This window comes from Danio rerio, chromosome 6, assembly GCF_052040795.2.
Source record: "Danio rerio strain M-AB ecotype USA chromosome 6, GRCz13ab, whole genome shotgun sequence".
NCBI lineage: Eukaryota > Metazoa > Chordata > Actinopteri > Cypriniformes > Danionidae > Danio > Danio rerio.
In genome coordinates, this window is record NC_141026.1 from 8,101,835 (window position 1) to 8,128,481 (window position 26,647).

The 26,647-nt window shown below is 35.6% G+C and overlaps 2 protein-coding genes across 14 annotated transcripts in view; both read left to right on the forward strand.

The window, feature by feature from the left end:
- Positions 1-3,278: 3,278 nt before the first annotated feature.
- cldn10d (claudin 10d) lies at positions 3,279-12,886 on the forward strand. Of its 2 annotated transcripts, XM_087256595.1 has the most exons (6): positions 3,279-3,638; positions 7,189-7,434; positions 9,538-9,699; positions 9,779-9,860; positions 11,607-11,714; positions 11,823-12,886. In XM_087256595.1, the coding sequence occupies exons 2-6, from the start codon at positions 7,203-7,205 to the stop codon at positions 12,052-12,054; spliced, it is 816 nt and encodes a 271-aa protein (XP_087112721.1). In that variant the 5' UTR covers positions 3,279-3,638; positions 7,189-7,202; the 3' UTR covers positions 12,055-12,886. The 2 variants fall into 2 exon arrangements, with proteins under 2 accessions (XP_087112721.1, XP_087112722.1); XM_087256596.1 differs by lacking the exon at positions 3,279-3,638 and having other exon boundaries at positions 7,176-7,434.
- A 3,481-nt stretch (positions 12,887-16,367) lies between these two features.
- dzip1 (DAZ interacting zinc finger protein 1) overlaps positions 16,368-26,647 on the forward strand; it is a 30,765-nt gene continuing 20,485 nt past the window's right edge. For 6 of the 12 annotated variants that reach the window (XR_015492629.1, XR_015492628.1, XR_015492627.1 and 3 more), the window contains exons 1-3: positions 16,373-16,546; positions 17,607-17,727; positions 18,009-18,629. Coding sequence is in view for 8 of the 12 variants with exons in the window: in XM_087255310.1 (XP_087111436.1) it covers positions 17,725-17,727; positions 18,009-18,629 (624 nt within the window). In the remaining 4 variants the exon portion in view is untranslated. Of the gene's footprint in view, positions 16,547-17,606; positions 17,766-18,008; positions 18,630-26,647 lie in introns of all 12 variants that reach the window. The other 6 variants (XM_087255312.1, XM_087255314.1, XM_087255313.1 and 3 more) reach the window with 2 other exon arrangements.

The window sequence follows — 26,647 nt, forward strand, 5'->3', positions numbered from 1 at the left end:
CTCTCAGGACCGCTAATGCACTTATTATGTTTGTTGTGGTATTAATTACCCATTTTAGAGGTTTGAGAGTCCATATGTGATTTATATTTAATTTTTTTTGCACTTTATGTCAAACTGATCATCTTCAGAGAGTTGGAACAGCAAAGTCAACACTGTTTCTTTCTTGAGTGCAATACAACAATTCCTCTTCCCTCAGTTTACAGAGAAGAGACCAAAAAAAGTTATTGGTCTGTGTCTCTTCTTGAAGGTAAGACTCATTTTCAGTTTATCAAGACGGACAAGTACATTTCTCATTGGTGACAGCAGTAGACGCTTCATCTTCTCTTCTCAGCGACCCTCAGGTCTCTCAGCACACAAACAGACAGAGAAACGCAGCTCAAAAAGATCCTCAAAGTCACAGGAATCTCAAAGTCGCCATTGGTGTGGTGTGTGTGAGGATGTGTGTGCGCGAGTGTCAGCAGCGATATGATCTTGACGGCTCTGGATAATATTTCTCTCATCAGTGCTTGTGAGGCAGAGCAGGTCATTCAGTGTCCGTCTGCACATCTTGTTTTATTTCATATTCGCCAACGTGTCGTGGGACATTTCTAGATCATAGCCTATGGTCATCTTAATGAAATATTGATTTCTGTTGTTGTCACACAGATATTAAAATCTTCTTTCATGATGTGACTCACTTCAAGATATGAAAAATGCTTTATTTTTGCAGCGATGCATTTAAAAACATTTTAAGTACTAAGGGAAATGAAAAGGTTTTTGTTAAACTAGTCAGCATGCACTGCTTTTGTCTTTATTGCTTCTTTTCTTGCTTGACAAGACCAAAGTCATTCATAATAAGACACCTGTTGCTTATAGTGTGTGTGTCTGAGAACAGCTCAGGTGAACTGTGATGTGGTTACTGAAGCGTTCCTTTCCTCCAAATTAAGCTCTTTCAATGCAAACTGCTCCAACAGTTTAATATATACAGTGGAGCACAAAATTAGAGGGCAACCTACAGTTTTCCATTTGTCAAGGTCATTGCTTTAGTCCTATTCGAAGTTTTCTTAACAGAGGTAAAGTGCCTTTTTAACCCCTTAGCATTCAGTTAAAAGGGACCTATTGTGCAAAAATCACTTTTATAAGGGGTTTAAACACAGTTGTGTGGCCAAAGTGTGTGAATATAGCCAACCTCTAATGGTAAAAATTGATACATTGTATTTTTTCTAATCACACTTGATTAAAACTGTCTGCAGAAACACTTTGATTGGCATTCTCCCTTTATACATGTCATTAGAAGGGGGAAAGCCCCATTTTTTTATATGGTCAATGCATATATGCAATCACGCAACCTGCGGCACTGTTCCCGTAAATTAATCGGCACAAAGTACTCGATTCGCACAAATGAGGCAGCACGAATAACGCTATTTGTGCTAATGAGGTGGCATGAATTACGCGATTCACGCAAATGAGGCTTCATGAATGACGCAATTTGCGCAAAAAAGGTGGCACAAATGAAACGATTCATGCGAATGAGGCGCCATGGATGATGCGATTCGCCCCAATGAGGCGGCACAAATCACGCGATTCGTGTAAATAAGATGACACAAATGACACGATTCATGCGAAAGAGGCGGCATGAATGATGTGATTCACCCCAATGAGGCGGCACGAATGAAGCAATTCACCCCAATGAGAAGGCATAAATGATGCGATTCACCCCAATGAAGTGGCACGAATAAAACGATTCGCGAGAATGAGGCAGCAAAAATGATGTGATTTTACTGTGGCGACCCCTGATGACTAAAGGGACTAAGCCAAAAAAAAAATTAATGAATGATATACACTGTCTGCAGAAACACTTTCATTTTCATTTGCATAAATCGTGTCATTCGTGCCGCCTTATTCGCATGGACCAAAATCTCTGATGAATATTTCGTATCATTCGCAAAATCGAATATAAAAATTTGGTATTATTCGCAAAATCATGCACGAATGACGCGATTTGCGCGAATGAGGCGTCACGAATAATGTGATTCGCACGAATGACCAGATTTGTATGAATAAGCCGGTAGAATGACGAGATTTGCATGAGTGAGTGGTCATGAATGACTCGATTCGCACGATTGAGGCAGCACGAATGATGAGATTCGTGCAAAATGAGGCTGCACGAATGACGACATTTGCGTGAATGAGATGGCATGAATCCCACAAGTCACACAAATTGGGCGGCACAAATGACAGGATTCGTGCAAATGAGGCAGCACAAATGACGCAATTCGCGCATATGAATCGGTGTGAATTGAATGTTTTGCTCATTTGATGTGCTTAACAGTTGATTGGAAACTCAGAACTTTAGCTGACATTCGAGCTGTGTTAACCACTCAGGAGCCCGCTCTAGTATGGCGTGAGTATGACAAACTGCCTGTTGTTGGTGTCCCGAGGAAAAATCCTGCTGCTGACACCGGACAACAGCTCATGAAACTGGACTCGGTTCAGTCAAAAGCACCGGTGTAAGCTTCCATCATGCAGGTATAGTTTCTGGAGGAGTTTATAAACTCACAGAGCTGAGTGCACCTCTGAAATCACGATTGAGTGGACTCAGACACAGCGCTGAATGAATCTATGCTGTTTTTCAGCCTTCTTAAAGCACATAAAGCACAGCTACTCTCTCAATAAAATACATGTTAGCCATTTAGCAACAAGACTAGAGTCACTGGACAGGCAGAAGCCCTGCCCATGAAGTGAATCTGCATCTATTGTGAAGCGAATTTCACATGCGAATGAAGTTGAACAAGTAAAATGTTCATGTTCAAGTCGTTTTTGGTGTGAACGCACCATAAGAGAATTAGAAATATGGAGTTTTAGGACGCATAATTGAAGCACAAACATTAGTCCTGTTTTTAATCTGCCACTATGTTGATGCACAGGCCGTTGTAGCTCCGCTTTTTTTTTAAAGAGCACAATCTCATTTGAATTTAAAGTGACAGTCAACAAAATGACACTATTTGGATCAAAGCCTAAAGGGGTAGTTTCAATAAGTTCAAGGCAGAATCAACGAGGGAATAAGAATGAAGTATCTGGATCTCAGTAAGGTCAGACCTTATCTAATAATTACGGATTCTTTGCTGGCACCATCAGCCTGATTCCCTCATTGAGTTTGATTCATGCTGTCATTACACCGAACATAACGGACAATGTTTCTTTTCCACAATTTTCCACACAAAGAAGCTTTTGCAAGCCTTTAAAGAGGAAACGGCTCTAAATGACGGCCTAAATGTGGCCATAGAGTAGTGTGCGCTGTGAGTAAATGGTGCGTAAATGTCAGTGTAACGGTGGCTGAAGTGCTGGAGAGGAATCTGGGCGGCCTCACATTGAGATTGATCATTTTAAAGCTGTGTTTTATTAAATAAGGGGCCGGATAATTGAGTATTCCAGGAAGGGAGAACGGGAAGAGCCGTTTGAGAAATGATGGTTGGCCGCTGATGTCTGTTTGGTTTTAATGGGAACACTTTAGCTGGCTGGAGCAGATCCAGAAAAGAGCTCGTGAAATTCTGCCAGAGTGAACTTTAGGTTTGCACTGTAGGAGATTCAGAAGCGATTAAGGATAAAAAAGCTCTACAATGATGACCCGGATCTTACCTGGATCTGCAGGAGCATCTGTAAGTCCCTTTTGTTTTTCTGAATTTAAGTAATCATGAACTGGAAGCTGCAACCATTTTTTTTACGTTGTGATGCAGTCCATAGAGAAACAGAATATGAAATAAGAAAACAGTGGGCGTGGCTTGTTTTCATCTACTGCGATTGTATGTAGCAAAGTAGGCATTACATTCAGAAAGTTCTGGAAATGGGTTTCAGGAGAGTTATTACAGCTGCGTAATGGGCTAAATATGTAAGCCACGCCCAACACCTCAGACAAATGTAATTTGACATTTTTTCATGACATGCACAGATTAGTTGTTCACCACAAAACAAGCAATGTGAGCAAACAAAATCATATGGTTAGATTTGATTTCATTTGCACTTTCATTTGAGATGATTGTGTTAGACAAGTTATAGCGTTGTCAACAAATTTGGGAGTAACGCGTTCCTCAGTAACACTTTACTGTATTCTAATGACATTTTTGAGGAATTCAGTAATCTAACGAATTATATTTTAAATGTATGTAATTTGATCAAAGTTACTGTAGTTGTAAAAAAAAGGAAAGCTTAACGTTAGGTGGATGCATTACGGGTGTCAGTTTGTCCTCTTCTGTGTTGCCATTGTGTTTTCTAAAGTAAACGAATGTTTGTGTACACTGCTCTTCTAAAACAGCATAAGTGCGACGTATTAATGTTACATAGCCCTACTAAAGTTATCATATTTATGTTCAATGCGACATCATCAGCAAAACCAACACTTTTCTCATCCGGCTGGTAAGAAATTAACATTTGAACGGAAGTGGAATTGCGCCATCTGCCGGTGAATTCATACGTATTCAATGTATTATGTTGTGGGAATTCACTGACGGATTTATTTCCTACATAAAATAATTTTAAAAGTGACATGTTAAAATTAAGATATAAATTCCTAAAATGAATGGCATAAATGACAAATTTTTGGCACATTATAACAAACTATTTCTCACTGACATATCATTTTGACCTGTTGTTCAATAATTGTGAATTAATATCTTACAATTAAAACATAGTGAGTCATAATTATCCTTAACCAAAGCATGATTTTTTAAATTATGCTCCCATGTACAGTGCTTAGCATATATGAGTACACCCCTCACAAATCTCTCTTTTAAATTCATATTTTTAATAGGAAGCTATACAATATTATATTTGTGCATAAACATTAGATAAGTCATTATCAAAGCCAAACCTAGAGCTTATCTAACAAAAAAACTTAATAACTCCAAAAAACTAATACACCCAAATTTATATGTTATAGAAAAATATTTAATACAAATTTTAAATGAGGAAAAATTAAGAGAAGCAAAAAAAATAAATAAGATAAAATAAACTGTTGATATTTTGTAGGTTGTATTTATTTATTTATTTATTTATTTTTTGCAACATTTTGCTTGAATTTAATTTTATTATCTTTCTATTTCTAAATATGTTTGGTGACTTAAATATTATTTTAATAAATATATCTGTTTAATAAATCTGTTTTGTTTAAATGCACCAAAATATATTGCCTGGAAATGGATGAAAATATTCCTTTTCAAAATGGGAGTACTCAATTCTGCTGAGCACTGTATGCCATAAATGTATTTTACATACAGTCAAGCCTGAAGTAATTCATACCCCTGGCAAACTCTGACTTAAAGTTTAGTTTTAATGTAAATAAATGCTGAAAAAAAATCCCCAATATGCCTCTTGTACATCGTCTTATTATTTTTTAATCAAAGCCAGTGTCATCTCTGGTAGAAAATAAATTAATTAAATTAAGTAAGTTTAAGTCTTGACTGTAAATATTGTTATTTATTTACACATTTATTATTATTACTATTAATAATTATTACTTTTTTTTTATGTCTTATGACCTGGTAATGGTCTTCCATACAGTTAAAGTCATAATTATTATAGCTCCCCTGAATTATTGCCAAACCCCCAGGGTTAAATAGGTTTACTAGACAGGTTAGGGTAATTAGGCAAGTTATTGTATAATGATGGTTTGTTCTGTAGACTGCCGAAAAAATATATAGTTTAAAGGGGCTAATAAATAAATAAATAAATTATTTTAAAAATGTAAAACTGCTTTTATTTTAGATGAAATTAAACAAATAAAACTTTCTCCAGAAGAAAAAATATTATCAGACATACTGTGAAAATTTCCTTGCTTTGTTAAATTTAGTAAAAGTAGTAAATAAAATAAAAATTAAATAAAAATAATAAAGATGAGTCAAATTAACACTGGTTCAGATTTCTTCATGTATACTTGTTAATCTTTAATTTTCATTTTTTACACACTGAAACAGCCGAACACTTTTTATACATAAATAGTGCACACTTTTCATGTCACATGAACCTTTGTGTGTTAGATCAGTATCTTAATTATAATGGGCTCCCAGTTTTCCCATCCAATCACCAGCTGACATTCTGTCGGAGATTATATTTCAAAAACAAGTTGACCTGTATGACAACATGGGTACAGTGAATAACACATGCTTCAGTAGCAACTGCTTCACAAACGTACTAAACAACACACAATTTGTTTAAAAGAAAGAAAACAGTACACACAAACAACTATAATAATAATGATAACTAGTGTCCACAGCAATGTACAATATCATTATAACCATGCTGTGATGTTTTATCAGCTCTATAAATGCTCAAACTCTTTAGTCTGCTGCAATAATATTAAAACTGAGACCTTGACTTGAGTGTAAATGGGTGGCTGCTCTGGATGGTGTTGACAATGATTCCTGGTTGGATGTATCAACCTTCTTGGTGTGTTAGCTTCATATTCTGCTTGGGAAAGACAATTTAAAATTTTACATAGACCTTTAATACACCTGAGGTTAGACATAAAATGAATCCAGGTCTGTCTGAGCTGCGTGTGAAATGTAAATCGGACATCAGAACTTTCTATCATTGTATGCGGAGTTGTCCTCTTATACAGCATTTTTGGGACTTGAGTAGACAGCAGCTCGACGCCCTTTTAAATGAACATTTCCACTGGGAGCAAAGACTTGCTTACTGGGCCTCAATGATGATATATTTATATATATATATATATATATATATATATACAGTATCTATCTATCTATCTATATCTATCTATCTATCTATCTATCTATCTATCTATCTATCTATCTATCTATCTATCTATCTATCTATCTATCTATCTATCTATCTATCTATCTATCTATCTATCTTTCTATCTATCTATCTATCTATCTATCTATCTATCTATCTATCTATCTATCTATCTATCTATCTATCTATCTATCTATCTATATTTGTTTGATTAAAAAAACGCTCACTTTGTTATTCTAGTTCAGTAAATATTACATTAGAGCACTTTTTTCTAGCATACATCTGGATTGTGAGAAAACCTCTGTGAATAAAAAACTGCTGATGAAGTGAAGTCATGTTGTTTTACCAGTTTGAAGCTGTGAAATGTCAAATGAAGGCACTGGAAATGGGAGGAGAAAGCTCTCAGCATTTTACACATCTCTCTCTCTCTCTGTTTTTGACTTTTCTCTGCTCATTAAGCTTGTGCCGGCAGAATGGCCAGTCGAACAGTGATCATGTATGTGGAGATCGCCTGTTTTGTGTCCTGTCTGAGTGGCTGGGTTTTAATCTGCTCCACTATGGTCACTGAATACTGGATCGTGTCAGAAAGTGCTGAAGTGGTCCTCGCCGCCGGTGATTTTTACTCAAACCTTTGGATGGACTGTGTTTCAGATGCTACAGGAGCTTCAGACTGTAAATACTTTCCCTCCATGATGGACCTGCCTGGTAAGGTTCAAAGGGGAGGAAAAAATCTGGTGATGTTCCGTGGGAACTTCGTCTGAGGAATTTTGAAAAAATTTACTGGAATTTATGGCAAAATTTATTTAAATTACTTAGAAATGTAGAGAAATTACTGTAGATACAACCTTAACTATAGGCTACAATGTAAAAAACATAATGGCAAAAAGTCAAGACAACAAATGTTTTTATGTTGCTTTAACTTTAATTAATCAGGTTTCAACTCATTTTTTAAGCTATACGATGTTTAACTTAATATTTTAGTCAGTTTAATTGATGTAAGTTGAGAAAAGTTCATTTGATTCAACTAAAGATTTAATGTAGCAAGAAGTTATTACAGTGTAAACACAAATAACACATTAAAAACAACATTTTTGACCAATTTAATTGTAAGTGGAACTTTTATTCTTTCACAGATCAATACAAAAGTTTAAGAGCTACATGTAAATATTATTAGTGTGTGTGGGTTTTTTTCCAACTATTTGCTTAGTCAGTGTATTTGTTATTACAACGGTAAATGTTGGTGCACAGCACAAGCATGTTTTATGTTTAAAAATAGATTTATGTAATTTAAATGGACAGATAGACATTTCTAAAAATGTTGTGTGCAGGATTCAAGAATATACTGGTGCATGCGGTCCTGTGTGCATGTGATTTGAGACGATAGCAATAGAATTTGTTGTTATTTAACTTAAATTATGCAGTAAGATATTTTTTTCCATTACAATGAAGTACTCCGTCATAGGTTAACCTTCGATTTAATAAATTACCAGTTTATTTACATTAATTCCTGTTAATTCCCATATATTCCATCATAAACTACCATGCATGGAAAGTTTCCTGCTATGAAAATTCCCGGAATCCTGGGATTACAATACAATTGCAACCCTAATTACAATAGATATTGTGTCATCTTAAATAGAATAATATTAATACAATTATTCATTTTCTTTTCGGCTTGGTTCCTTTATTAATCTGAGGTCGCCACAGCAGAAAGAAACTCCAACTTATCCAGCACATATTTTACGCAGCGGAACCTAACACTGGGAAACACCCACCACACACTCCTGCATACACTTACTTAGTCTATAGCCAATTTAGCTTATTCAATTTACCCATACCACATGCCATTGGTTTGTGGGGGAAACCGGAGCACCCGAAGGAAAGCCACACAAACATGGGGAGAACATGCAAACTCCACACAGAATTTTACTGCACACAGTGGCGCAGTAGGTAGTGCTGTTACCTCACAGCAAGAAGGTCGCTGGGTCGTTGGTTCGAACCTCGGCTCAGTTGGCGTTTCTGTGTGGAGTTTGCATGTTCTCCCTGCCTTCGCGTGGGTTTCCTCTGGGTGTTCTGGTTTCCCCCACAATCCAAAGACATGCGGTACAGGTGAATTGAGTAGGCTAAATTGTCTGTAGTGTATGAGTGTGTATGTATGTGTATGTGTGTGTGGATGTTTCCCAGAGATGAGTTGCGGCTGGAAGGGCATCCGCTGCGTAAAAACGTGCTGAATAAGTAGGCGGTTCATTCCGCTGTGGCGATCCCGGATTAATAAAGGGACTAAGATGACAAGAAAATTACTATTATTTTACTGTACAATTTTGTACTTTAATTTTAATTATTTTACTGTAAATTTGTGTAACTTAACATCCATTATTTTACTGTCAATTTCCGTAATTTAATGTCCATCATTTCACTGTCAATTTCTGTAATTTAACGTTCATTATTTTACTGTACATTTATGTAATTTACGTTCACTATTTTACTGTAAATTTCTATAATTTAACAGCTGTTATTTTACTTTTTTTTTCGGCACCCCAGATATAATAAAATAATGTATTTTTTACAGTGTACTATACAAATCATTTAAACTTAAATTATATAAAAACTGACTTAAAACATGAACAAATATGTTGTCATGACTTATTGATCATATTATTTTTACATAAAACTTTTTACATTGTGTAGTAGTGCTGTTTTTACTATTTTTAAACAGTAAAAGTCATATATACTTTATATAAAGCAGTGTCTCAATCAGGAGATTGAGAGATTGTTGTAAAATCAGCATTATCTCTGTGTGTTTGTTAGCTTTCCTCCACATCTCCAGGGCTCTTGCTGTCATCGCTGTGATCTTTGGCTTTTGGGGGGCTGTTCTTACTCTCATTGGGATGAAATGTACCAAAATCGGAGGATCTGAACTGGTCAACGCCAGAATCACATTTGCTGCAGCATTGACATACATGGCATCAGGTATGAACTTTTTTTAAGGGGATTCTTGCTTAATTCATCAATTGATCCTCATACGCTGATGTACTGGTGTGTTTCACAGGGCTTTCTGGAATGACAGTTTATTCCTGGTGGGGAGAGAAATCACGCTCTGAATATCTGGATCCATATTATTTGGATTTAAAGTACGTAATTAGGCATTACTTATGCAGTAATAGAAGAAAAGTTTTACAGTTGCAGTCATTTTTACAGTATTGGCAGAAAAATAAGCTTTATTTGCTGAATGTTGCTGCAGCACAGTGGCTCAGTGATTAGCACCGTCGCCTCACAGCAAGAAGGTCGCTGCTTCGAGTCCTGGCTGGGCCAGTTGGGATTTCTGTGGGGAATTTGCATGTTCTCCCCCTCTGGTTTCCCCCACAATCCAAACACATGCGGTAAAGGCAAATTGGGTAAACATTTGTGTCTTGTGAATGTAAGAGTATGGGTTTATGGGTGTTTCCCAGTACTGGGTTGCTGCTGGAAGGCCATCCGCTGCATAAAACATATGCATAGTTGGCGGTTCATTCCGCTGTGGCGACCCCTGATAAATAAAGGACTAAGTCAAAGGAAAATGAATGAATGAATGTTTCACTCGATTTATTATTTTTCTTCAATTTATTTTCTTATTTCGGCACTCGATTTATTACTTCTGAGTAAAGTTGAATGTACGGGCTCAAACTTGAATATAATTCATTAACAATTACATTATATATATATATATATATATATATATATATATATATATATATATATATATATATATATATATATATATATATATATATATATATATATATATATATATATATATATATTTAGTTTAGTTTTTGACAGATTAATTGAACACTTTTCTCTTTTATCAGGTGATCTAATAGATTTGTTACTGATGACCACAATCTAATTTACCAATTTACTTCAATCAATTTCATTTCATTTAATAATACATTTTTTATCCTTTTTACATTAGTTTTTTAATTAATAATATTTAACAGAAAATTTGATGATTCTTAATCTTGAAAATAAATTTCAATAGTAGTTTTTGTGGTCCTCAATAAAATAAAATGTTATGTATTAAAATGTGTATAGTTTGTTTAATACAACTTCTTGATTTTAATTTAATATTAAACTGATATTTGTATTAATTTTACATTTAATTATCTCATTACATTTAATTCTGCATTTTATAAATAGAAGTTTGATGATTTTTAAACTATGAAAAAATCTTTTATGTGCAATAGCAGTTTTCTTTTATAAATGGATTCACAGTTAAGTAAAATATAAAATATACAGTAGAAGTCAGAATTATTAGCCCAGCTGTTTATTTATTTCCCCAATAATAGTTTTAATAACTCATTTCTAATAACTGATTTATTTTTATATTGGCCATGATAACAGTAAATAATATTTGACTAGATATTTTTCAAGACACTTCTATACAGCTTAGTGACATTTAAAGGCTTAATAGGTTAATTAGGTTAACTAGGCAGGTTAGGGTAATTAGGCAAGTTATTGTAATGAAGGTTTGTTCTGAAGACTATCAGAAAAAAATAGCTTAAAGGGGCTAATAATTTCGTCCTTAAAATAGTTTTTAAAAAAAATTCTAAACTGCTTTTAATTCTAGCCAACCTAAAACAAATAAGACTTTGCCCAGAAGAAAAAATATTATCAGACATACAGTGAAAATTTTCTTGCTCTGTTAAACATCATTTGGGAAATATTTTAAAAAAAGAATCAAAGTGAGGCTAATAATTCTGACCTCAACTGTATATATATATATATAAAATTTATTCCTTAATTTTTATATTTCATATTATATATTTTTTTTTATTATAATATGAAAAATGTCAATTATGTTTCAAAAGATGTGCTGCCTTTTTACCCTTATTTCTCAGGTATGAGCTTGGTGCAGCTCTCTTCATCGGCTGGGGAGGCTCGTGTCTGATTATAGGTGGAAGTGGAGTCATGGGCTATTTCTCTGGAAAAGAGGCTTTTCCCCAAAGGTCTGGTTTATTAACATCATGGAAACAATGCAATGACAAGATACTATTTGCCAAGCATAAAAATGTGGTTACATTAATAATTGTTTGTCTTCCATTTTCTCCAATCAGTTTTAGTAAACAATTCAGAAAACCACCAACCTATTTGACAGCTCGGACCAGACGGACATACATGATGGGCTCCAGACCCACGACAGTGGTGATTCCTCCGTCGCAGCAGTCCTACAGCAAGAGGAGAGCCAGCAGAGTGAGCAGAGCCAGTCGGGGGAGGACAGAAACTCAAGAAAGTCAGTCTTCAAGATCTGTTCGGCCTGCCTGGCCTCTTCTAGACTCTGTTGTTTGACCTATACAATGCAATATGTTTCTGGATCAACATCTTTATTCTTCCTTGAACAGCTTTCCATTCGGCCTGGGACAGTAGAGGGACAGTATACAGTTACTTCTCAATAAAAATAAGGATTAGTGCTTCATTATTGTTATTCACCTGTTATTTCCCTCTGATTTTAGCAATATATAGGGTGAGGTTTAGGGGTTGGAGTTAGGTTTGGATTTAATTCTCGCATAGGAATGAAGGTCAATGATCAACAAAACATAACTAAGAAAAAATAAAGTAGCACATATAGGAAAATCAGGTTCAGTGAAGTAGCCATTCATTCATTCATTTTCTTTTCAGCTTAGTCCCTTTATTAATCTGGGGTCACCACAGCAGAATGAACCACCAACTTATCCAGCATATGTTTTACGCTGCCCTTCCAGCTGCAACCCATCACTAGGAAACAACCATACACACTCATTCACACACATACACAATGGACAATTTATATCAATTGAATTGTTTTAGATTTAAAAATGATTTTTATTTCCTGTGGATTTGTATGTGAATTTTTGTGTGTGAAAGAAATATACAAATTTTAATTATTAAATATAATACACTGTGGGGTAAAAATTCTATGGATACAAAAAACATTATTGCTATTAAGAACAATTAAAGAATCCAGGCATAGAGGCTATGATGGTCTCATTATTTGATTGTTCATGTGTATTCAAACTAAATATTGTGGCTGCATTGAAAATGTCGATATGCACCTCACAGTCTTTGCATACAGCTTTCCATTCACTGGTCTAAACATTACATTGCAGTGTTAATGCTACAATAAATGTAAACAGGCTATAATAAAAAGCTGCAAAAGATTGTAAAGGAACATCTGAGGAACCTCAATCAACTGAGGAATCACAGAACTGGGATCTTCAGAGGTGAAACACTACTAATAAACACCACTTGATGGAGTCCTTCACTAACTGATCATGTCAGGAAGATTTCTGATGAACTGATTGTTGAAAATATTTTCCTGACTATATTGAACGCAGGTTTAAAGATAATTATATTTTTACTCTCAATGTCTACTTGCTAAAAACATTTTACAGACTTAGGAAAACTAGAAAAAGGTGTATTTATTAGATAAATACTTTTATTTTTAGGTATTTAGCAAGTCATCCACTTGAAAATGAGGTTTACCTGAGTGCTTTCAACACCATCAAAATGGTTTTGTCCAAAGTAAAGCCTGCTTTGTGATTTTAAGCACCCCATGATATACAAAAGGATAAGGACAAGTCATAAATAGCACATCTTTATGTGCATACACTTTAAATTAACAGTTTATCATCGATACTCGAATCTCAACATTATGTTAGTTCACCAATCAAGTCTCTTGAGGGCGGGCTTTTTGGAGAAACTAGGAAATATGACGTTTTCATGTTAGCTGAGTAGCGGTATAATTAAAGTAAGACATATGAAAAATTAACGTGATTTTTCACAAATGAAGCTTGAGCACACACTGCTTTGCGTCCCATAAACACAACCAAGCTTTAAAAATGCACTCTGGATCACCGTTTTAAAATAATATTTTAGTCACCAAACATATTTAAAAATGCAAAGATAATACAATTAAATTCAAGCAAAATATTGCAAAAAAAATAAAAAAATACAACCTACAAAATTTCAAATGAGATTAAACATAAACATTTTTGCTTCTCTTAATTTTTCCTCATTTAAAATTTGTATTTAATATTTTTCTATAACATATAAATTTGGGTATACTAGTTTTTGAACCGTTTTCGTAGGTTATTTTTGTTAGATAAGCTCCAGGTTTGGCTTCAGTGCTGACTAATCTAGTACAATGTGTACAAATATAATATTGTATAGCTTCCTATTAAAAATTTTAATTTAAAAGAGAGATTTGTGAGGGGTGTTCTCATATATGATGAGCACAAGTATTGGAATATTTGAGGGGAATGCACTGTAAAAAAAAAAAAAAGTCTGTACAACAACAACAACAACGAAAAAAAAACATTATTCTTATTTTCTTTCGCTTTTTCTTGTTCACTCAACTTTTGAAACAATCAGCTGTACTGACCTAAAATTTGTGTCAGTAATACAAAAAACATTTAGTTGAGCTAACATAAGATTATTAGTTTTCTGGAAAGGTGAACTACTCTGTATCGAATCTTTTTAAGTTTTGCCAACTGATTTTTTTTTTTTTTTGTCTGCAGAACTTGAATGCCTGAAGTTGTACTCAACTTTTGAAAATATCAGATGCACTGACCTACTGTCTGAAGTTGAGTAAACAAAAAACTCTTTTGGAAATTTGTACTAAGAAATAATAAATTTTCAGTACAAACAAACATAGTTTATAAAGCAAATACATAAAAAGCTAATTCAAATAAAATGTATCTAATAAATGTTGTGAATAAATCAGATTTTTTTTTAATTTAAACTGAAACTCGACAGAAGACATCGTGCAGTTTCATGTGTATTCAACATTGAACTCCATGTTTTTTTTTTATTGTAAGAAGTTTATTATAAAATGTACACAAATGTATCACTATTAATGCAATTCAATTATGTGTTTTACTATAAAGTTTTTTAAAATAATACATTGGCAAATTAGGGCGTCACGATGGCACAGTGAGTGGCACTGTCGCCTCACAGCAAGAAGTTTGCTGGTTTGAGCCTCAGTTGGGGCAATTGGCATTTCTTTGTGGAGTTTGCATGTTCTCCCTATGTTGGTGTGGGTTTCCGGGTGCTCTGGTTTCCCCCACAGTCCAAACACATGTGCTATAAGTGAACTGGGTGAGCTAAATTGTCTCTAGTGTATGTTTGTGCAGGGGCAATTCCAGCCATGGGGCCCAAAAGTTTGTATTTTAATTTATTCTTTATTGATTTATTTTGCTGTTTTATCTCCTTTCTATATTTTGCCTTAATTCAAAATAATAATAACAACATGTTAAGCATATTGTAAAACTTTTAAAATGATTTGTTTTCCTAAATATTATTATTAGTTTAATATTTATAGGTATGATTTATACCTCTAGGTATTTATTTAGGGGCCCTCAGATTTCCTGGGGCCCTAAGCGGCCACTTACCTTGCTTATTGGTAGGGCCAGATGGAATCTGCGGACGTTTTTTGCTATTCTGCTATTTATATTCTGCTGAGAATTTTGGTAAAAATCTGCAGATTTCTGCAGAATTATTTTGGGAGTATCATAACTAAAATCTTAATATGGGAATATATATATATATTTTTTTTTTTTACTTTTATTTAATGTTTAAAATGTAAATCCAATTAGATTCACTTTATTTGGTAAACAAAGCAAGCCTCTCTAATATCTCTACTAAAAGACAGAAAATATTACCATACAAACTCCATTTTACATAAATCAGATGAACATTTTCACATTAGTCAATAATGTTACTGTAATTAACTTAAAAACTGAATAAATATAGATTTACACACATTTACTCAAGTAAATAAACAGACTTAATGATGGCCTAAAAATCTGAGGAAATCTGCGGAAATCTGCGCCCGCAGATTCCATCTGGGCCTATTTGTTGGTTAAATCTGTCCCTGTGTATGTGTGAATGAGAGTGTATGGGTGTTTCCCAATGATGGGTTGTGGCTGGGCATCTGCTGTGTAAAACATACACTGAATAAGTTGGTGGTTCATTCCGCTGTGGCGACTCCTAATTAATAAAGGGACTAAGCCTAAAAGAAAATGAATGAATAAATTAGGAAATTACCGTGACAGTTTTAACATAATATAGTTTGATATGTTTACCTCTGGGCCCACCACCCTTAATCAATTTGGTTTTGGGCCCTCCATAGGAAAAAGTTGTTTTTATTATTATGATATTTTCATTTTTCTAAATACAACAGTAGATAAAACACTAAACTCATACGTTGTATATTCTCTTTTCTGTCTCACCTTAATGATTGTTTGCTAAACCACAGAATTACTCTTCAATAATCGAGCCCTGAGCAAACATTAGTTGTTTATTTCCTGTCAGCTTCCATCCTGTTTTGCATTCAGTTATTTCCATCCTGTTAGCTGCCTTTTTAGGAATATACACCTTTAGTTTTCTTTGTTGTAGTTTTCACAAATCAGATATTAACGCAGAAGTTGAAGCATTATGGATAATATCTCATATTAGACTAAACGGTTTGAAGGAAAATATAAACTGCTTTAGTCGATGACTGGTATTCTGAGCCATCGGTAGGCCTGTGGATGTGTGTCCTGTGGGGTTTCTCCAAATCTCCGCCCCTCCCCCTCCTCAAACCCGCACTCCGCAGAGGAGATGAGGCTCCTCGCGCCAGGAATGCGCTGTGACGTCACGGCGCACTGGATCTCTCGCACTTTTGGGGGAATCTTCTCGTCGGGGTTTGCGTAAACCTGCGATTAACTGAAGTTTGTGAAAGGATTCTTTCGATTTGCAGCACAGACGGGGGCGGATATTCGGTTTTGACGAACTCTTTCATGGATTCTTGGCAAAAACTGAGGTAAACGCCGTGGCATCTGTCCATTCCCGTTACTCAGCGGCCGATGAGCGAAAACTTTGTGAAAATGGCTGAAAACGAAGATTAATGTCGTATTTATGCGCCTCTTTCGGGTTTTAAGACCTTAAATAAAACTTAAGTTAGACTTCTGGTTTAATTATTCTCGTTTTTATGCACGCGCCCCCCTTTTGTTCGCCACTGAGCTTGTCCCAACTTGAGATGTTTTGGAGGGGCAGTAATCTGAGAAGAAGATTGCTGAAATAACTGCAGACTAGAGAGAAAACGTTCAGGTTTAGCTTATAGTAAAAATATAATTTTATGGCACCTGTCAAGAGCTTTGGGGTCTAGTTTGTCTGTGAGAACAAACAAAAAGGTACGAAATTAATATAAAAATAAACATACTTTGTTTTCTACGAACGCAGTAAAGGCCATTTAAGTTTTGTTTCTTGAATTTTGACAGAATTATTGGAGGATTTGAACACCCAAACCTCTTACTGTATTGTTAACATTCTATTACATAGTTGTTATGCCAAAGTAGTGGTTGTTGAGTAACTTAGTTGGCGTTATCCATATTTGATTTGTCCTACGTAACGTTAAATAAGAAAAAATTAAATTTGCAACTCAAGTTTAATTTTAGACTCGATAGATTAAAAAAAACTAAATCACAATTTAACTCCTTTCAATTAAATCAAAGGTATTGCAAACACAAGTTTAACTTTACCACAACATATTTAAACATATTGCAATATAAAACTAAGGCAATTTTTACTATTTAGCGCGTTTTAGTATTGTTCAATTAATAGCTTTTGATGATAATCACGCACAAAAATGTATCTGAAATGTGTTTTGGATAATATCTTAATATTCTACTTAACTATAATCTGTTGATCGATTGTAGAATGTGTTTTGCTTCAAAGATCGCCAATGTAAAATAAACAAATGAGTTTTGTGAATTAATAACGTGATGTTTTGTTCTGTCTTGAATGACAACTCATATTTGTTTCAATAAATGAATAAATATGAGACCTTTAACACTCGTGCTCTTTCCTCTGTTCCTGTCCAGTGTGTTGTGCAAACTGGGGCACGCGCTCTTGTTTCCATAGAAACGCGCAGGACGCCTTGATACTGCTGTGCCCGCGCGCCGCTCCGATCATACATTAAGACTTCACAAAACACGCAAGATGGTAAGGAGACAAGCGACAGCACATTTCAACAAAATAAGGTGGATTTTATTAAGCATGTCGACGATTTTATGTTTCTACTCTCACGTTTTACCTGCTGAATGACCTCTCGCAGCCATGTGAACCTGTGTTTGTTTGCTGTTAGCCGGTAACGATTAGCTTGCAGTGGAGGAAATCAATCATCAATGTTTTCTTGTGTGACCTTCAGAAATGAGCTGGTTTGTTGACCTCATGTTGCTGGAAGTCTCTAGAAATCACCTTGCTCTTTGTTTCCCCCCCTGCAGCCATTTTATGACAACGTTTACTACCCCTACCCGTCAGATCCCCCGGGAACTCATTCCTCAGCAGGGATCCCATCTCTTCTGAGCTCTCCGCAGAGTCAGCCTTCATCCGGCAGCCAGAGCAGACCGGCTCCATCCACCATGTCCGGACCGCTCACTTCTTCCGGAGCCAGCACCAGCATCCCTCCTCCCTATAAATTCAGATCCCGGCGTGAAAATGTGGACTGGCGGCGCATCAATGCTGTGGATGTGGACCGAGTTGCATGTGAAATGGACTTCCAGGCGTTGCAGGAGCACATCAATGCGGTGACGTTCTGTAGCGTGGAGGGCGAGCGATGCCATCGCTGTCAAAGCCCCGTAGACCCAGCATTGATTAAGCTTTTTCGGCTGGCCCAGCTCACCGTGGAGTACCTGCTGCACTCCCAGGATTGCCTCAGCATCAGTCTGCAGGCAGCCGAAGAGAGGCTGCTGGCAGAGGCGAGGGAGAGAGAGCAGATCTGCGTCCAGCTGCAGAAGAAAACCCAGGACGCCAAGGCGTTAAAGGAGGAGCTGAAGCAGAGGAAGAAGATCATTGCTTCCCAGCAAGCTATGTTCAGCGCGGGGATCAGTGCCAATTACCACAAGGTCTGTACAGCCCCATGCTGGAGTGTGAATGTGTGTGTATTAGCATTTTCATTGTCGCCTTCACCTCCCCCCATGGCCAGACTCTCTATTCCAAGCCATATCACAATTCATTGATCCTAGTGAATGTAACGTGTGCTTTTCACACATTTGTTGGCGTGAAGGAGGCAATATTTAGGCTGAATCCTTATTCGCATACTCTTTTATCAGGGTACGTATTGTTAACTAAAACTAAAGCCATGTTCACACCTAGTATTAACATGCATTTTCAGCAATCCAATCCAGATGTGTTACTAAATGTTTTAACGTGCATTCAGATGCACCTGGGTTCATGACAAGTAATATTGGGTGAACAAACCCATGTTATGTGGCTTATCCGCTTGTTAAGTGTGACGTCACGTGAAGCAGCTTCCGGGTCCAAGCGCTCTATTCAACTGAATGGGGAGACTCATGAAATGGTAATAATAAACGTTTACAAAGCGATTTAATGCTTTCAAAAATCACGATCACAATATATATGTCCATGCCTAACATCCGATGGCCAGAAAGTGATTATTTTTTTATAAATTGTTAAATTTTTGGTATTTGATATGCAGCAAGCCCAGAGATTATTGTGTACACTATGACTTTATATAAAATTAACTTTAATGTGTTATATGAATAAAACGTGATCATAAACGAATGATTTGTCCACTCAAATGAATGGTGGCTTGGACCCGGAAACAGTATTACTTACGTCACAAACATGTCACCACTTATGCAGATAAGTAAGGCCGGATGGAATCTGACATAATCTGCGGATTTATGCAGAATATTTTGTAAGTATCATAGCTAAAACCCTAATATATGAAATAAAAAGTAATACCTTTTTAACTTGTATTTAATGTTTACAATGCAAATCCAATTAGATCCACTTTATTTGGTAAAAAAAAAAGTCTCTCGTATAATATATCTACTAAATAACAGAAAATATTACTTTACAAACTGTATTGTAAATTAATCAAATGAATATTTTCATATTAGTCAATAATTATACTGAAATGAATAAAAAAACGGAATAGAAAATTACACACATTTACATAAGTAAATAAACAGACTCAATATTGGGCTAAAAATCTGCAGAATTTTGCACGCACAGATTCAGTGTGGGTCTACTTATAAGTAGGCATGCTCATTTTGATTTATTTTTCCAACAGACAACCGCTGCTCGTTATGTAAATATTAACCCTTAACTGATTAATATCAGGGGCGGCACAGTGGCTCAGTGGTTAGCACTGTTGCCTCAGAGCAAGAAGGTCGCTGGTTTGAGTCCCGACTGGGTCAGTTGGCATTTCTGTGTAAAGTTTGCATGTTCTCTTTGTGTTGGCGTGGGTTTCCTCATGGTGCTCTGGTTTATCCAGTCCAAAGACATGCGCACTTGGTGAATTGAATGAACTAAATTGGTTGTAGTGTGAATTAATATGTATGGATGTTTCCCAGTACTGGGTTGCAGCTGGAAGGGCATCTGCTGTGTATAACATATGCTGAATAAGTTGACGGTTCATTCTGCTGTGGCGACCCCTGATTATTAAAGTGACTAAGCCAAAGGAAAATGAATGAAAGAATGATTAGTATTAAATGATCAATTAATGAAAAAAGAATTGACGAGTGTCTGACACATTAAATATTGCATCTTTAACAGATTTATTTTAACATATGTGAATAGTAAAATACAGAACATATCAACAACAGACAGAACCTGGATACATTGCCAAATTTTCATGCACATGCAGCGTTTCCAAAAGTGACAAAAAAAGAATGCACTAAATAGAGGAAACAGAATAAAATAAATGGCCTGCACTAAATATTTTTCACTTCATTCAATTATAAAATTTAGATTACAAACCGAAAACATTGTCTGCTATTTTTTCCAATTATACCAAGTTTTTTCTTCTTCCGTCAAAATAAAAAAGCAGCCTGCCTCAAACCACAAATTGTCTAGCTTTTATTTAAAATGTAATTTCTTTTATTTCATATCTATGTGCTGTGGGGATAGTCTATGGAATCTGTGCCCCCTGAAGTCTGCTGATTCTTTAGCCAATCACTGAGTTTATTTATTTATTTATATGAGTGTAAAAATATATTTATTCAGTTTTTATATTAGTTGCAGTTGCAGTTAATAATATAGAATAATATATATTTTATATACAACATAGTTTGCAGATTTATAATCTAAAATAGCAAAAAATGCCAGCAGATTCTGCCTGGCCCTGCTTATAAGCAAGCAAAAGGATGTTGATGCTAACTACAATTTCAATTATAATTTTTGTGTTTTGGTACAGCGGAGCGAATATAATACTTTATTGTGATGTGCTTTCTCACAACATGTGGTAATATTTTGAATGTGTTCGACAGTAGGTGGAAGGTACGGAAGGCACTTGTGGCTGTTTATCTGATCCAGTGCATTGTTGCATTGTTGACAGCCTCTGAAAGTGCACTGTAAAATAAAAGTTGATTCAACTTAAAATTTTAAGGCAACTAGCTTCTGGACATTTTAGTCAACTCAAAAATGTCCTAAAGCTGGTTGCCTTAAAATTTTAAGTTGAATCAACTTTTTTTTTGGAGGAATGTAGACAAGCTTAGAACATGTTAGAAATTCACACCTTTTTTAGGCATTCTCCATTGTGGATTTGAATTAAATTAACAAAATTGTAACTTAAAACTGGTCAGGTAAACCTGGCCTAAAAGTACTGAAAATTATAGTTTTTAGTTGATTAAACCATAAAGTTGTTAGATGAAAAATGGAAAAGAAAAAATACCTTTAAAACTACTAAAGGCACTAAAATAATTTAGAAAAAGGAATATTAAAAATATAAAAACTAATAAAAGAAACAACTAAAACACTTTATAAAATTACCAAACTTCAAAGTAAAATGCTAAGCATGTAATAAAAAGTCAAGATAAAATGCATACCTAAAACTAAAATATATGATAAATTATTTATTCAGTATTTAATGTCATGCTGCATGTTTAAAATACAGAAAAAATTGATGTTGTTAAATGCTATTTAATAATTAATAAATATTTTTGATTAATTATTTAACCTTGTATAACTGTTTTTAATATATTGTATATAAAAATATGTAATTAATACCGGTGAAGCAAAGCTGAGTTTTCAGCATCATAGCTTTTGTATCCAGCATCACACAATCCTTCACACATCATTCTAAAATGGATTTGATAATATGAAGGTGAATTAGCAATCTTATGTAGCACTATAAACATCTTTGTAGTGACTTGTCAACAAATTTAATGTATTTATCCTGAATAAAATATTAACTTCTATTGAAATGGGAAGATTTTGTAATAGCCAGCTAAATATAAAAAAGTAAATTGAGTTAATTTTTAGTAGTATATAAGCATATAGATGCTGTTTAAAAATACTAACCATGGAAAAAACCCCACAAAACTCTAATCCTGATTTCATAATGTCTTTCATAGTGCACACTTTACCGTGAACACTATTGTTATATGTGTTTCTCATGTCTAGAGGAGGTATTTGAATTTAGAGTTCATCCTAAGTGAAGTGTTGTCCACACTTCTAAATCTATAATCAGACCTGCAGGCCAGGACAGGATTAGCTAATCACCAGTCGCTGTGTTTTTTTGGATGTGGCATTCAGGATTTGGCGAATAGAGCAGATGGTGTCAGATGGTGACGATGACTTGTTCTCCACTTATAAAAGAGCCTTAAGTGGAGGAAACAAATCAAAGCGCCCTTCCCCCTCTTTATCCCCCATCATTCCCTCCCATCCATTTTAACAGTGAAAGAAAATAGCATCCTTTCATCATTTTAGGAAATTCTCTGACATACGGTTCAGTCTTTGTCCTGTAGCTTTATCAATTGTTTGCTCATTTGTAATAATGTTTCTGTGAGCCTTGATTGTGACCTGCTGTTACCAAGAAAACACCCGGTGTTTCATGCCGTTGCTAGGAGAAGCGCAGGCACCTGACAGCAGAACTGAATGAAAAGTACTGCTCATAGTTTACTGTTTAATTCACAATTTAAGTCATTGCATTGGTAACACTTAATTAGGTTCCGTTTGTTAACGTGTTTACTATAACGTGAACAAAAAGGAACTACATTTATTACAGTATTTATTCATCTTTAAGTTAGTTAATAAATATAAAGTTGTTTAATGTAAGTTCTTGTTAACAAGTTAATTTATTTATACTAGTAAATGTCGAAATATGAATGGAAAATGCTGTACAAGTATTCTTCTTTGTTAGTTTATGTTAGTAATAAGGGCCAGAGAGAATCTGTGGACATTTTGTTTGCTATTTGTTACGTGTTTAAGATGTTGAAGTGGGATGCTGTAACATTTAGGTGAGACTGGTGTAATGGGTGCGACAGATCAAGAATGAGGCAAGAATCAATTCTCTTATTTAAGCTTTTTACTCAATAGTTGAAACAATATGTAACAATAATAAATCGGACAAAAAAGAAATAAACATTTACAATTATTATCTTTAAACAAAAACAACGAGTGTAAGACCAAATCAAAGAAATTAACTAAACAAAACAATCTTTAAATTTAAAGTCTAAACATGCGTCAAAAAGAAACACAAATAAAAACCGAGATCTAGTCTTCAGTGTATACGACACCGAACTAAACTAATTTAACTACAAAACTCAAAGTACCAACCCAGGCTCATTCTAAAAACGTAGTCCAGCGGACGTTTCTGGAGACTGCAAAATACGTCCCAGGAGGTACGTATTTGTGCATTTTTTGTTTTCGCGAATCCGCGAGAGGCCGCTGTGTGTGCTTTTTTGTATCTCGAACATCTCTCGCGAGTGCCATCACAAACGGATGTGCGCAACAGGCCATACTCGGCCCGGATAACACTCGCCGATGCCGAGTCAGAGCCAGAGGCCCTGACAGACCAGTGTTTGGTTTTTTAAGCGAACGCTACAGCGAAGAACAGCGAAGCCCGCGCTGTTCTCGCGTCAACCCACCAGAGGCCGCTGTCTGACTGACCGAATGATTGACTGCGCATCCGGCCAATCGGATTAAAAAAATGAAATGCAGCCATTCGTATCTCCCGGGGCGTATTTCGCGGCCTCCAGAAACGTCCACGGGACTACGTTTTCAGAATGAGCTTGGGTTGCAACGTACACAGGTGGCAAAACACTCAAACTAATCTAACAAAACATCAATCTAAACTTAAACAAACTGTATAAGTCCGTCAAAGCTTAGTTTAGAATCACACAACAACCATCACATTATGTTACTTAAAACCAACGAAGTTCAACAAGCAAACTCAAATTACCACAGTAAACTGAGATAATAAATCACTGAATAGACGGAGCATAGCACAAACAAATTGCGTGGAGCACAAATGGTACGCCGAGGCAGAGCGCACACCAAACACTGGTCTGTCGGGGCCTCTGGCTCTGACTCGGCATCGGCGAGTGTTATCCATACAGAGTATGGCCCGTCACGCACATCCGTTTGTGATGATTCCTGTTAACCATATTTGGCCCGAGTCTGTGTGTCGAGTCCGGGCCACTTCTGTCAAGGATTCGGCTTGTTTAACTGATGACAAGCAATTAAATTCTTATTTTATCTAGTAATTTGTTAGCTCCACGTTTAAAAACAATTTGAGATAATATCCATGGTACGACAGCAACAAATTAATAAGAATATTTTGTGTGGATGGTTAGATGCAAACAAAAAAATATTATTTATAAATGGATTATACATGTCATCATGGCAAAGATGCTAGAATGCGCCTTTATGCATGCGCAACATTGTAAATTGTATGGGAAGTATAAACGCATGAATTGGATATGGGTCACAATTACAACAACGTGTAAACAGACAAACAAACAAATCAGATATAGGCAACAAATCGGAATTGGGCATCAAGACCTGACAGTGTAAACCGGGCCTAATTGAATGTGTACGGACAAACATAATATTTTAAAGCTTTGTGTTGCAATTATTAACTTAAATGAGAGATACTGAAATATGCTAATCACTATATCTAACTCGATCTAAAACTAGCCATTTCTCTTTGGGGTTAAAAATGGCCCAGACTTTTCTCAGCAGTGTTCTTGATGTTCCTCCAGTTCTATAATACATTGTCCTGGTCTTCATACAAGACCTGCTGAGGCTGCAGATTGACACCATTGAATGCTTGTTTGCCTGCATGCTAAACACATAATTGCATTTCACAGTTAATTTGATAGGTTGTGTTAGTGCAGTAATGCAGTTATGTCACACAGTGGGCGCTTTACAGCGACAGTCTACCCTGGTGGAAAATGCAAATGCAGTGCGTGTGTTTTTGATGGGTATCAGTGGCAGTGTGGTTAAATTTGAATGAGAGCACTAGACTGATGTTTTGGCTGCTAAATCTGGTGTGTGATGTGCAGCTCTGTAGATTTTCTGCACGTCAGTGAACTGGAGCGAGCAAAAAAAGATGCAACATCAACCCTGCACCACCCGGTGTTTCCATGGCAACATGCTCACACTGTCTCTGGGTATCATTCTTGAGTGGAGTGTGATTGACAGCTGTGTTGAGCTCCACCGGCACCAGCTCGTCACCTGAGCGCCGCTCGCCTTCGCTCTGACCTTCAGCGATGACTCTCATGGGCACACTTGCCTGTTTTTGACCCATGTTGCATGCTTTCCACTGAAGAAATATGATTTATTTAAATGATAGAAAATATCATTTATGTCAGCATTTTCTCAGCTGTCATATTTCTCTAAACCAGTGGTCACCAACCATTTTTAGCCCAAGATCTCTCACCTCTGCTTTGCTGTAAGGCAAGATATATCCATCAAAAACTTACAGAAAAATAAAGCTGCATTTTTCATTTGCATTTTTAGTTTGAGACCTTTAATTTAACATTTTTAAACATTGTAAAAAGCACAAGTTTAATCTTCTTAATTTTTTTTATTGACACAACGAATAAAAGCAGTTCTTAATTTTTTAAAAAACATTTTAAGGTCAAAATTATTAGCCCCTTAAAGCTATATTTTTTTCGATAGTCTACAACAGGGATCACCAAACTTGTTCCTGGAGTAAAGAGTAAAGAACTTTTATTGTCATTGTAGTTATACAACGAAATTTGTTTGGTAACTCACAGAGACCAGCAGCAATCTAAAAAGAGAGAAAACAAACAATAGACATAATACTAAAATATAAGATGCAAGATAAAATATACTAAATGTAATAAGTCTTATAAAACAAACAATAGACATAATACTAAAAATATAAGATGTAAGATAAAAAATACTAAATGTAATAAGTCACAGTATTTACATTGTGGCAAATGAGTGCAAACATGAATATTCATAAAGTGTCTTTGTGCATTAGCAGCAGAACATCAGGAAGATAGGGAGTGGGGGGGGGGGGGGGGGTGACTGTTAATGTGTAGGAAGAGGAGGGGTGGCACAGGCTACAGCTCTGGGGAAGAAGCTGCTCCTTAGCCTGTTTGTGTGGGTCTTAGGGCCGGTGTCCAGCAGATTTTAGCCCCAACCCTAATGAAACACACCTGAACTAGCTAATCAAGGTGTTACTAGGTATACTTGAAACACCCAGGCAGGTGTGTTGAGGCAAGTTGGAGCTAAACCCTGTAGGGACACCGGCCCTCCAGGACCGAGATTGATGACCCCTGGTCTACAGAACAAACCATCATTATACAATAACTTGCCTAATTACCCTAACCTGTCTAGTTAACTTGTTAACCTAGTTACGCATTTAAAGTCACTTTAAGCTGTATAGAAGTTTCTTCTAAAATAAAGTGTATAGTAAAATATTATTTTCTGTCATCATGGCAAAGATAAAATAAATCAGTTATTAGAAATGAGTTATTAAAACTATTATGTTTAGAAATGTGTTGAAAAAATCTAAACAGAAATCAGGGAAAAAAATAAACAGAGGGGCTAATAATTCTGAAATCAACTGTATTAGCTTAGAAATATGTTGACAAAATCTTCTCCCCTGTAAAACAGACATTGGAGAAAAAAATAAACA